At 36.7% G+C, this 12,995-nt stretch overlaps 1 protein-coding gene across 5 annotated transcripts in view; it reads left to right on the forward strand.

Moving 5' to 3' along the window:
• LOC148845230 (protein SABRE-like) overlaps nt 1-12,605 on the forward strand; it is a 124,766-nt gene extending 112,161 nt beyond the window's left edge. For all 5 annotated transcript variants that reach the window (XM_088955581.1, XM_088955582.1, XM_088955580.1 and 2 more), the window contains 8 exons: nt 5,247-5,386; nt 5,743-5,815; nt 7,623-7,724; nt 7,812-8,000; nt 9,199-9,534; nt 9,625-9,792; nt 10,262-10,634; nt 12,078-12,605. In XM_088955581.1, coding sequence (XP_088811707.1) covers nt 5,247-5,386; nt 5,743-5,815; nt 7,623-7,724; nt 7,812-8,000; nt 9,199-9,534; nt 9,625-9,792; nt 10,262-10,634; nt 12,078-12,211 — 1,515 coding nt within the window. In that variant the 3' untranslated portion in view covers nt 12,212-12,605. The remainder of the gene's footprint in view (nt 1-5,246; nt 5,387-5,742; nt 5,816-7,622; nt 7,725-7,811; nt 8,001-9,198; nt 9,535-9,624; nt 9,793-10,261; nt 10,635-12,077) is intronic.
• Nucleotides 12,606-12,995: the final 390 nt, after the last annotated feature.

The following is a 12,995-nucleotide window of genomic DNA, read 5'->3' on the forward strand; positions in this document are numbered from 1 at the left end:
CCCAGTCGACAATGCCACTATAGAGGAGTGAGTGAAGTCTGAAGTGCTACTGACGATCCACCACCGTCAAGATAATGCAATCCACCAGCTTCATGCCCCCCACCAATCTTCTTCCCTGTCCCGAGATCCTGAAAAACACAAGAAGAAGGGAAAAAAGTAATAGAACAGTTAAGAGTCATGGTTAATTTACTAACAGACATAAGATTGAATGGAAACTTAGGGACATATAGAACAGATGATAAAGAAAGAGAAGCCATGTCAACATTGCCAACACCACAGATGGGAGAGGAGGAACCATTGGCAAGGGTAACAGTTTGAGATGTGGAAGTTTCAGAGAGAGAAGAGAACACACCTGGAGTCCCGGTCATGTGATCAGAGGCTCCAGAGTCAATAATCACAAGACCAACAAAAACTCAACTAGTACCATTGCATTACACCTTGCACCCTTTGGCCACCTACAGTAGCCGCCCTTACACCATTTGGTCACTGTAAACACAGCCTGTTCTTGGAATATTTCCAAGAACCAGGGCAACAACCAACCTAGTTCTCTAGGTTCTGATTAGTCCTCTCAAGTTCTTGAAGACTTTCAACCCAGAAATACCAACAGCACACAAAGGAGAGATAACCAACCTTCGTTTGAGAGCTTCAGCCAACCATTCACTGCTGAAGTTGTTTTCTTAGGAAAGAAGGTTCTGTGCACCAAAAAAAAGAAGAGTTGTGATGTTTTAGGCCTGAGACGAACCATTTTTATCCATTGACAGCCTAGAGAAGAAAAAGGAGAGAACTGAAGCACGAACTAAAGTTGTCACGAACTGAAATTGGTCACGGACTGAAGTTGTCACACTCTGATACCATGTTTCTACTGTTGCTACAGTAGTCCGAACCAGTAAGGAGAAGAAGAAGAAGAAGAAGAAGAAGAAGAAGAAGAGAAGAAGAAGAAGAAGAAGATGAAAGAACTGTCGAACATGATAGCTAAACTCTATCAGTCAACCTCTTAATAGTGATTAGGCTTCTAATTAAATGTACAAGGACTAAACTGCCCCTACTTAAGTATGGGACAGAGAACCTCTAATATGACTGCCACATAGGCTCATAACTTAACCAAGGTGAGTTGACTAATCTACCCTTATTCAGCTAACTCTAACAAAAACATTTCACCCTCTTTTCGAGCCTTTCTCACATCCATTGACAGTGTCCCTATCCCTAAGAATGTGGCAGAAGCTCTTTCAATATCTGAATGGACAGATGCTATGAAGGAAGTAATTAATGCCCTTCATAAAAATGGCACATGGGAACTTGTCGGTATTCCTAAGGGAAAGGATCCAGTTGGATGTAAATGGGTGTTCACAGTCAAACATAGGGTTGATGGCATGGTGGAGAGGTATAAAGCTCATTTAGTGGCAAAGGGGTTTACACAAGTGTACAGAGTTGATTATGCAGAGACTTTTTGCACCCGTTGCCAAGATGAACTCCATTAGAGTTCTATTCTCTCTTGCTACTAATCTTGACTGGGATCTACATCAGCTTGATATCAAGAATGCATTCTTGAATGGTGACCTTGAAGAGGAAGTTTACATGATACAACCCCTTGGTTTTCAGGCTCAAGGCAATGAACAAAAGGTGTGCAGGTTGAAGAAGTCTTTATACAAGCTGAAACAATCACCGAGAGCCTGGTTTAGCAGATACCATGCAGCGGTTCAGCAGAAATGATACAAGCAATGTCAATCTGATCACACATTGTTTGTGAAAAGAGGAGAAGGTAAAATTGCTGCTTTGATAGTATATATGTTGATGATATAATTATCATCGGCGATTGGAATGATGAAATCCAAAAGTTGAAGAGTTTTCTTGCCACACAGTTTGAAGCAAACGATCTAGGTCCTCTAAGATACTTCCTAGGAATTGAAGTTGCCCGCTCAAAAAGGGGTATCTTCATTTCCCAAAGGAAGTAGGTCCTAGATTACTCCAGGATACAGGAAAAATGGGAGTGAAGCCAGTTGATTCCCCTGTTGATCCTAACCATAAATTAGGTGAAAGCCAAGGTGAACCTATCAAGGATGTGAAACAGTTTCAAAGACTTATAGGGAGATTGTTATATCATTCTATGAACCGCTCAGGCATTGCTTATGCAGTTGGTGTCCTTAGCCAGTTCATGCATGCCCCTATGACCACTCATCTTGAAGCAACAGAAAGAATCCTTCGATACCTTAAAAGGTTTCCAGGTGCTGGCTTGTTGTTTCAAAGGCACGGACATTTGAAAGTTGAAGTGTATACTGATGCAGATTGGGCAGGATCCCTAAATGATAGAAAATCAACTAGTGGCTACTGTACCTTCATAGGAGGAAATCTAGTTACCTGAAGAAGCAAAAAGCAAAGTGTGGTAGCTAGATCTAGTGTTGAAGCTGAATATCGAGCAATGGCTCATGGAGTGGCTGAAAATATGTGAATAAAGAATCTGTTGAGTGAGTTGGGTTTTCCAGTGGACAGACCTATGACCCTATTTTGTGATAACAAAGCAGCCATAAACATTGTTGCTAACCCTGTGCTACATGATAGAACTAAACACATCGAAGTCAACAAGCATTTTATCAGAGAGAAGGTTATCACAAGGGAAGTGTGTACTCCCTATGTCAACTCTGAGGATCAACTTGCAGACATCTTTACAAAAGGACTACACCACTCACGACATCATGATTTATGTGACAAGTTGGGCATGATTGACATCTATGTCCCAACTTGAGGGGGAGTGTTAACAGCTGTTATTTTTCCTATCTATAGTACCGCAGGGGTACTACTCTTTTATTTTAGTTGCTGTCGCCCTAGTATATATATTAAAAGAGCTGCGCCGCCAGCAGTATCTTTTGCTCTCAGTTCTCTCTTCTCTTTTATTCTCTCTCTCTTTTCTCTCTTCTTCCATTCTTCTCTCCTGCATAACACTATGCAGGTATTAAGGCAACAACCACATACCAGCTAATCTATCAAAATCATCTCAATTACAAACCAAAACAAACTATCCAGAAATTTTTCATTTTTCTATGAAATTTTAGTCATATTGTATTGCTGAGGTTTCATTATTTCAATCTTGCTTAATGGCTGTAGGTTTGATCAATTTGACTTATTATAAGAACAAACGGAGTACATACTTTTGTTTCCACCAACCTAATAATTATCCACTTTATGTCAGTTTTCACAAAATAATAATCTCAGAAATTTTGCATTCTATATTTTTTATTCAGAACTTACAAAATGGTCTTACTGTTGTATAATAATAGTATGGTTTTCTAGGTTCAAGGAAAGACCCATCTCTGATTTCCTAAGTCAGCACTCTCTTCCCTCAGGGATAAATTGGAACTTTGACTTCAACAGGAACCTTAGAGAGTCTGAGCTTCCCAGTGTGTCTGATTTATTGAGTCTGCTGAATTCAGTTTTCTTGGAAGAAGGGGGTTCGGATTCTAGGGTTTAGAGCCCTAATTCTGATGGGGTGTTTTCTTGTAAATCCTTCTTACACTCTTTGTTAGCGACCTCCTCTTCTTATCCTTCTTTCCCAGTCAAGGAAATTTGGTGCTCTCCCATTCCCCCTAAAGTTGGTGCTTTCTGTTGGGAAGTGTTTCATGGATGTATTTGTAGTGATACAGAGGACCAGACCTGATATATTTACTTGTGGTCCCATAAGTTCAGTTATTTTGTTGCTTATTTTTAACTTTATGATTGCTTTCTTGTACTGTTATAGGTAGCAGGGCATTTTTGTCCTTTTACTTAATGTTATGTTAATCACATACAAATAATACTGCTTAGGGCAGCAGTAGTAGAACATTCTGCCCCATTTCTCTCCTATTCTTCTTCTTCTCTTTTCTTCTCCCTTCTCTCTTCTTCTCTTTTGATTTCTGGGTTATTTTTCAACCTAAAAGTTCTGCTAACAGCAGTAACTTCAAGTGTATTAATACCTGTGACCCTACTTCAAAGGAAAAGTCCAAACAGGTGTTTGTTATCTAACTGGTGTGTCCTATGTAAGTTGAATGGTGAAACTACTTCTTATCTTCTAATCTCTTGCCCTTTTGTTAGCTTTATATGGGATTGGTTTGCTTCCCTCTTTGGTTGCAGGTGGTCTTCTCCGGACAGATTGGACAGCTTATTTAGCCCTACCGGCATTAGTTGCACTAAAAGGAGGGGTAAAATCAAGTGGAGGTGTACTAGAGCAGCAGTAATGTGGACTGTTTGGGAGGAAATAAATGCAAGAATATTTGAAGAAAGAGAAAAAAGCATGGAAACATTGATTGAAACAATAACCTTGAGACTGGCACACTGGGTAAAAAGCATGAAGTTGTTTTCAGACTTCAAGGTAGAAGATTTTTTCAGGGCTTAGGGTGTTATTACCGCCTCCTCTTCAATAAGATAGAAGTTTATTGAGAATTGGTCTCCCCCAATGAATGGTTGGAAGAAACTTAACTTTTACGGGAGTTGTGTGGGCCCTGTGGGGAATCCGGGCCCCTCGGGCATAGGAGGGATTATTAGAAATGAAGACGGAAATATCATTGCTCTCTACTTCGGTCCAGTGGGACAGGGTGATGTGGTGAGACCAGAATTCATGGCTGCAGTATTTGGATTGGAAAAAGCAAAAGAACTGGGTATTAACAGGTTGGTTATTGAGGGAGAATCGAAAACAGTGATAAAATGGATGCAAAATGGTGAAGGGGTGACATGGCAGATTAGAAACGACCTCAGAAAAATTTAAATGGCTCTCAAAGGATATGTCAATCCGAGTGAGATGGGTGAAGAGAACTGCCCAACACAGCTGTTTTGGGCACAATTGTAATTTGGGTTGGGTCAGCTTTCTAAAGCTGGATTTCACAACGTCTTGTTGTATCTATTTTTCTTCTAATTAATGAAATCTTTTCTCTGTTGCTGATAAAAAAAATAATAGTATGGTTTTCCAAATGTCTGGGAATATTTTATTTCATTATGTGTCATAAACCATGATTTGAGAGGATTCAATAGTTACATTTGTCTATCTCAGGCTTTATGTAATAAGCTTACTTCAATGTAAATCAGTTTGTTCCATTGAAGCTTTTTTTTTTTGTGGTTCAATTATTTCTTGCATATGCTTTTATAGATAGCTATTCCTTTCTTTCTGAATACTTTGGAACATATTGGGCATGACAGTGCAATTTTCAAGGCATTTGCTTTCTGAATACTTCTACCACTATTTCGTGGAAGTTAATTTTAATGAACTTTTTAAACTCCTACAGACATACGATTTTGATCGTGATTACAAGGATCATGGTGTTGCTAAGTTCACAACTAAGTCAATTGTTGTGAGAAACTGTCTTCCTAATGCCAAATCTGATACACTGTTATCAGCATGGAATCCTCCTTCTGAATGGGGAAAGTATGTACCTTTTCTCTTTCTATTTGCTGTACATATTGGATCACAGAGTTGTTCTCCATTTATCTATTTCAGCCTTTTATCTAGAATTGGTATTCTTTTCCATGTTTCAACTACTGCTGATTCATTTTACTAAAATAAAGAATCCTGAATTATGATTCTTTGTTTTCGCGTGTTATGAATGTGAATGAGTTGATGATAGACCTGAGAAATATATTACTGAAGAATGGTTTTCCAGAACAGTTTTGCTCTAGTATTGATTAATATTTTTGTAGAGTTAGGAAACATATTAGATACTTCTGTAAGTATATCATGTCTCCACTTAACACTGTCATGATATTGACATACTTTGGCTGCAGAAATGTAATGCTTCGAGTAGATGCAAAGCAGGGAGCTCCAAAGGATGGAAACTCTGTCATTGAACTGTTCCAGGTCATAAGTTTTCCTGTTTTCATTTTATCATTAGGCTTGTTTCTTAAATTATTAATGAAATTATGAATAGTGCACTTTTATTGGAAATTAAAGAGGAACTCTGCTCTATATTTTATTTGGAGCTTTATACTTCGGAGATCTGCAAGGCTACTCCAGTAAAATCTGATGAGACAAGAAGACACTGAGCACTTAGATTTACAGGAACAACATCAATTAAATACATAAACATTAGAGAACTTTGAGTGATGGTTTGTAGAAGTGGAAGAAACCATACCTAATTTCCCTAGGAGAAACATCAGTATGTGAACAGCAACTAAAGAGTTCATTTTCTTACCTAAGACTTACATCAAATTTTCTTCCTGTTGTATAGTGGAAAAATCTTTCTTTCCTATTTTGTTTATTTGCATCAGCTAAGGTAATGAAAAGTTCTTAAAATCCTTCAAATTTGCATTCCTAGCTTTCTATATCGAGAAAAAATTACATGATCTCTGTTATTATGCATCAACTGTGAAATGATATATTATCACCTATCATTTCAGATTTCAGGTTATTCCATGGAATATTTATCTTCATAATGCACTAAAAATTGGGTCCACAGGAGTTACAAATGAAACTAATTGCTCAAATGATGTAATGAGTAGTTTCCATGATTACTAGATTACTACCCTGACACATCATCTTTAGAGCATGTATTGATGCAGGACAGGTATTACATCTTGCATATGATAAAAATTTTAATTTGATAAAAAGCTGAAATAAATTAGGAAGATATTTGATAAAAGCTGAAATAAAAATTTGTTATACCATTGATAAAAAATAATATAAAAAATATATTTAGAGAGACAAAAAGCCATTCATTAAGAGAGAGGGAAGGGCAAAAAAAGAATTCTGATTGAAAATTACCCACATCCCCTAAAACCTAGAATAAAATGGCCTAAAAAACTCAAATTCAATCCACCATAATTTCCAAAACACCTGAGAAAAAAAGGTCCATTGCCTCTACTAGTTTCCCTATCAACACCTATATGCTACCATCCCAATACACACACACCAAAGAACAAATCAACCTGATCAAAAACAAAAGTTAGTAAGCTCCTTCTGCCTCACCACAATCAACAAGTTTTAACATCAATGATGCAAATTCCCCTCCCCTGACTACTCTAAAATTCTTGGAATTACTTTCACTAACCTGCATCTCCTTGGTCCACCACCCTGAAAATCTTTGAACCTCCTTGGCCAAACAAACATCTTCCCATTCCTATCATGAACAACATCTTATATCACCCTCTTCCTCTTTCCCCCTTGTCCTCCTGATCTTGATCCAACCCTTTTATCTTTCCCCGCTTATTTTCTGCCCTGCTTTCACAAATATGCATGTCTGTCAATTTTCTCCAGTTCACCAAAAGTGAGAGCATATTCATCCCCCAGATGGTTTGGACCACTTCGGTGCATTCAAGGGGGAAATTTCAAGGTAACGATTCTATGGTGTAAACTAGTCAATTCATATGGCTTTGCAAATTGGCAACTGAGGTGAACAGTTCTTGTATTATGTATCAATACCTGCATTACATATATGTTACAAGTATTGATTTTGATGCTCATAGGAGGTTGTTTTCTTGACTATGATGTTTTACCAGACCCATAATCTGTAGAGTATATCTTATTAGGTATTCTTGCGTATAGAAAATTTTCAATGCTGCCAGAGCTGATTTTATTCTAATTGGTCTTTATTTTGAATTTCTTGAGGAATATTGGTGACTTGAACGTTCTTGCTTAATCTAACATCTGGTCCTCCACAATACTGTAGGTAGAAATCTATCCTCTGAAGATACATTTGGCAGAAACAATGTACAGAATGATTTGGGCATATTTCTTCCCAGGAGAGGAACATGACTCACAAAAGAGACAGGCAAGCTTCTAGTCTAGAAGTTTTGGTAGAACCATGTACCAAACTGTACTGTCCTGTAATAGTGAATTAACTTGGTGAAATATACAGGAAGTATGGAAAGTGTCTACAACTGCTGGTGCAAAACGTGTCAAGAAAGGAACATCTTCCCATGAAGCAACTGCATCAAGCAGTCACTCAACAAGAGAATCTGATGCTTCTTCAAAATTGGGTGGCCCTGCAGCATCCCTTGCTACTTCTGGTGGTAGCCAGCTTTCATCTCACTCTGATTTCTCCCAAGTAAGTCAACTCATACATGCAAAGTAAACTAGTAAATTCATATTCGAGGGGGAGGGAAACTATTGCCTATAGATCCAAAGGTAGTAGTATGGTGGCCCAAGAAGATTATCTTTTGGTATTATGGTGATTGCTCACTTTTCATGTGTCTTGGGATACACTGTTTAATGGGTTATACTGGCTCTCCCTTTATGGATCTTGTAGGTCAAATATTGACCACTTTACTGATCACCCATGAAACCTACGTCATAACTTTGACTGACCAGAAAAATCATGGAATTTTGTCCCAAGAAAACGAAGAAATTGTAGATGCTTATTTCCATCAAATGGGATCTCCTTCTCATCTGGATATCTAGGTGCATTACATTAAATGATTAGTTCACAATCTTTTCTGGAAATGAATCATGCTACTTTAATCAACGCCTGTCATTACAATCTATCTCTGGGTGCTTTAGGTTAACTCAACAATGAAACATTAATCATCTGCTTGAAAATTTCCCTAGTTTAAAGAAGCATTTTAATACAAAATTAAACCAATTTAGTAAATCACTACTTTTATGTGGGATTCTTGCTGAATTTAAAATTTTTTGTTTCTTTAATCCTCTGAGATGTAATTTTTTTATGCAAACATGGAAGCAAGGAATGAAACTGAGGAAGAAGTTATCGAGATATTTCATATTCTTGAAGCAGTAGCAATTTCACAACTTTTGGATTTGTTTTTTATCGTAAAGTCGTGAATTTTCTAAAAGGCCATTACAGTTTTGGCCCTAGCTATCTAGGGCCTTAGAGAGGGGTGGACTATATATAGACCTAATCTTTGTTTTTTTTTTCTTTCTTTTTTTGAAAAAGTCATGACCATATTTATTAAGTTTGGATTTCTTATACGATTATCTTTTGAGTTATGACCAGTCATTTATTGAGCAATTTTGATTATCTTTTTTTTCTTTAGAAGTTGTAAATTTCTATTCCCCTCAATATCGGATTGCTATTGTATGGTTGTTCTACTGTTTTATGTTTCAGTTCTTCAACTTGATTACTAATTACTACCTTTGTCCTCTACTAGTTATTGGTTGAAAATTTCTACAGCCACTACTTATTGTCAACATTACTGATCTGGAATAGTAAATAACTTCTGAAATGAGATTGTCTAGATCGAATAATCCATCTACCCCATGTTCCTTAACAACGAATTGCTATGCAGGTGTCAAAGCTGCAAAACTCAAAAGCAAACACTGTAGGTGGCTCAACCCCAGAGCTAAGGAGAACATCTTCATGCGACAGAACATGGGAAGAGAATGTGGCTGAATCTGTAGCTAATGAAGTTGTATTACGTGTTAATTCTTCCTCAAGAAATGGGCCACTGAATTCAATACCAGACCATCAAGAGGAGAAAAGAGAAAGTTGGAAAGACAAAATGACAATGCCAATTAAACCTGGTCGTTCATCCAATGAAGAAAAGAAAGTTGGAAAGACTCAAGATGAGAAAAGAGATAGACCTCGCAAGATGATAGAATTTCAAAATGTCAAGATAAGTCAGGTTGGTTCATCTCAGCCTGAAATTACAATACAAGTTCAGGATGGACATAAATGAAGTATTAACTTTTTTTCTTTCATAATGATATTGTAGGTTGAATTGCTGCTTACTTATGAGGGATCTAGATTTGCAGTAAGCGATCTAAGATTGCTGATGGATCCATTTCAGCGTGTTGATTTCATTGGCTCATGGCCGAGACTGTTCTCACGAGTTAAGAAGCATATCATCTGGGGAGTCCTAAAATCTGTAACAGGAATGCAGGCAAGTTATTTGTGTGCATTGTGATTCTGGTTTACCGAAGGTGCTCTCCATCCCACAACAGACATGTTTAGATTCTGATCTTTTGGTTGTAATTTATTTCTTTTCTAGCCAGTTGACCATCAGTCTAAACATTTTCTCCGTATGGAATCATTTGGTAGTGAAGTCAGTCTTCAATTGCATATAATCGTGGTTTTCTATTGCATTTGAGAGCACAATTTCATTTATGCTATCATCTCACTGTTATTGAGAAGGAAATGAGGCAGTTTCAAATTTTCAGAAAATGGACTCATTTCCATATTTTATTAACCATAAATTACTTCATTTTAGATGACAAAAGATATTGTGGGTTTAAATGTCAAACTAAAGTGAAGTTTCATTTATTTTGGAATTAAAAAGTGCTAGAAAATGTATTTGCATTTTATTATTTTTCTTAAGTGAACCTAATTGCTTTTTCACTTCTCTTTTGTAGGGTAAGAAGTTCAAAGGTAAAGGTCATAACCAAAAAGAAGCTACTGCAGTAGCTATTCCTCTTGATGACCTTAATCTTAGTGACAGTGATGGAGATCAGGCGGGGAAATCTGATCAGCTCCCTATCGCCTTTCTCAAGAAACCCACTGATGGAGCAGGTGATGGATTTGTTACCTCCATTAAGGGTCTTTTTAGTTCACAGCGTCGTAAAGCCAAGGCATTAGTCTTGCGGACCATGAGGGGTGAAGAAGATAACGAATTCCATGGTGAATGGAGTGAAAGTGATGCTGAGTTTTCACCTTTCGCAAGGCAACTGACCATAACAAAAGCCAAGAAGCTAATTAGGCGACATTCAAAGAAGTTGGGGAAGAAAGGTTTGCATTATTTCTTTTGTTCTTTTTCATGCTATTCGTTTTCCAACCTATTTGGCTTTTTGAGAATGTTGAGATTTCACTGTGCATTGCAAGGACATGTTGTAGCATCCATCTCAAAGTGATGTAGGACAGGGTAGGGGTCATCCTAATTTAAGATCTGGTGGTGGGCTTTGTGGGGTGAAGGTGGGGCTTTTGAGTAAACAAACGGGGATGATGAAGCAAGTAGACAGCTTGCTGTCCACTAAAGAATGAGTAAGAAATTAAAAGAACTCTTGCTGTAGGGCAAACAGCAAAAATATAGAACACTTAACCAAACCACACTTTATTTCATCTAATCAACTCTTATTTAATTGCAATTACAATGATTCTATTTATAGACTCAACTAATGAATTCAGATGTCCCTTTTGACACTCCAATTTGGTTTAGAAAGCTAACCAAAATCAACTTATAATTTCTTTAGAACTAATACAATCTATAGGTAACCCTTAAGGATAAAGACACTAACTCCTAAACAACTCTAATATAATACTTGCCTAATCCTACTAAAACTATTTTAATGTAAAGAAACCAGAAATTATAAACATAGTAAATTGAAAGTTACTAAAAATAGTATTTATGGGAATTACTATAAATAGTAGTTTGACAGTTACCATAAATAATAATCTTGAAATAACAGTACATTTCTAAAATATTAAGACCATGTTCTTAAGGCACCTACAACTTGAAAAATAAATTAAAAAAAAAAACCAATATCCTATCACCTAAAAATTCTGAAATTGGTGTAGGAATTGGAAAATTGATTTAGTTCTCCATGGATTCTTATATATATATTGATCAATAACTGTTCCCCATGGATTCTTACCTTGCTTTTGTATCTGCATCAAAGTGCTAAGGAGTAGGAAAGTAACAAGTTACAGAATCTATCCTAAGAGTAATGCAATATCCTTCATTCAAGGATTAAACAGCCAACCTGCTAGAAATATAGGTATTTACGGGTTACAGTGGATATGCATGGCTGATGGATCCACCATCTTAAGGAGTTTGCCAAATTTATGAAGCACGTGCAGGAGTTGAACCTGCAGCCCTTATCTTTGTATCTGTTGCTCTACAATATACACTTTTTTCTTCCTTTACCCCTCGTAATGATCCAAATAAGTAAATCTTCTATGCAAAAGATATTAAACCAGATGGTTCTAACCATGTGACCAACTAGATTCTTTTGAGGATTCTAAAAATGCATTTAGTACAGAAATGAAGTCTATAGACTGGATATATATGTATTGTTATCCAGTCAACTGAATTTAAACCTTGATTTCTATGTATGACCTATAAAACTGTATCACCATTAATGTGCTTCATTTAGAATGATTACAGTTTATTGACCATCCCTGCAAGTATCTGAGGCCACTTCTCTCGTCTGTCCACACTTTTTTCTATACCAGGTTCAGCTTCTCAAGAGGGAGGAGATTCACATCCATCAACTCCAAGGGATGAAGTAACATTTGAAAGTGATTCCACAAGTGGCTCTTCACCCTCTGATGACCCTCATGAGGAGGGAAAAACATTTTCATCTTGAGGAGTTGGTGCAGGACATACCACATGGAATACGTATTTTGTCTTAATTAATAGCAGTATAGAGGTGAAATTATTTGTTCAACTTGGAAGTATTTCTTGGATGAAGATTTGGTATTCTGCCGGGTGATTTTCTAATAAAAGCAAGCTGAATTTAGCATGCAAAGTGAAGGTATGCTTTCATGATAATTTAGTGAAAGCATGTCAGATGAAGCCTCCCTCTTATGTATCGTTATGGGTGGACAATGGAGTGATTTCTTTTCCTTCTGCATCTGTTCGTGTATATAATTTTTTATCCTATGTCTTGAAGGAATTTCTGGGATCCAGGAATTCCGCAATTTTGTAAGTACATTTATTCATAGGGAAATAAAAATAAAGGCCAGTGATTGATTTCTTTCTTTTTCACTCTTCTTTGTTCTCGTTTTTTTCCCATGTTCATGACTATTGTAAAGCGGTTAGACACATCCCATACAGATCAGAAATAACTCCATGTCTACGCTTTGGAAAATGGGAATGATGACCTTAGCACCTATAAGTTTTGACACCAGGTTTCATTTGTCGCATGCAAAAGTAAAAGAAAACAAATGATTTTGTTGGAAAATGACATTGTGAAATGTGAAAGTAAATAGAGTGTAACATCTTTAACGTTATTGGTTGAAATTTTTATTTAAAGCGAATATTAAAGATGCATGAGTGCAATCTTAAAAAGGGAAAAATCAGATAGAGACAAAAAATAATAATAAAGATGTAAGTAGATCAAAGAAGGTAATATGAACTAAAAATTTGTT

Source organism: Nelumbo lutea, chromosome 7 (assembly GCF_056320005.1).
Source record: "Nelumbo lutea isolate HS-2025 chromosome 7, American lotus-T2T, whole genome shotgun sequence".
Lineage (NCBI taxonomy): Eukaryota > Viridiplantae > Streptophyta > Magnoliopsida > Proteales > Nelumbonaceae > Nelumbo > Nelumbo lutea.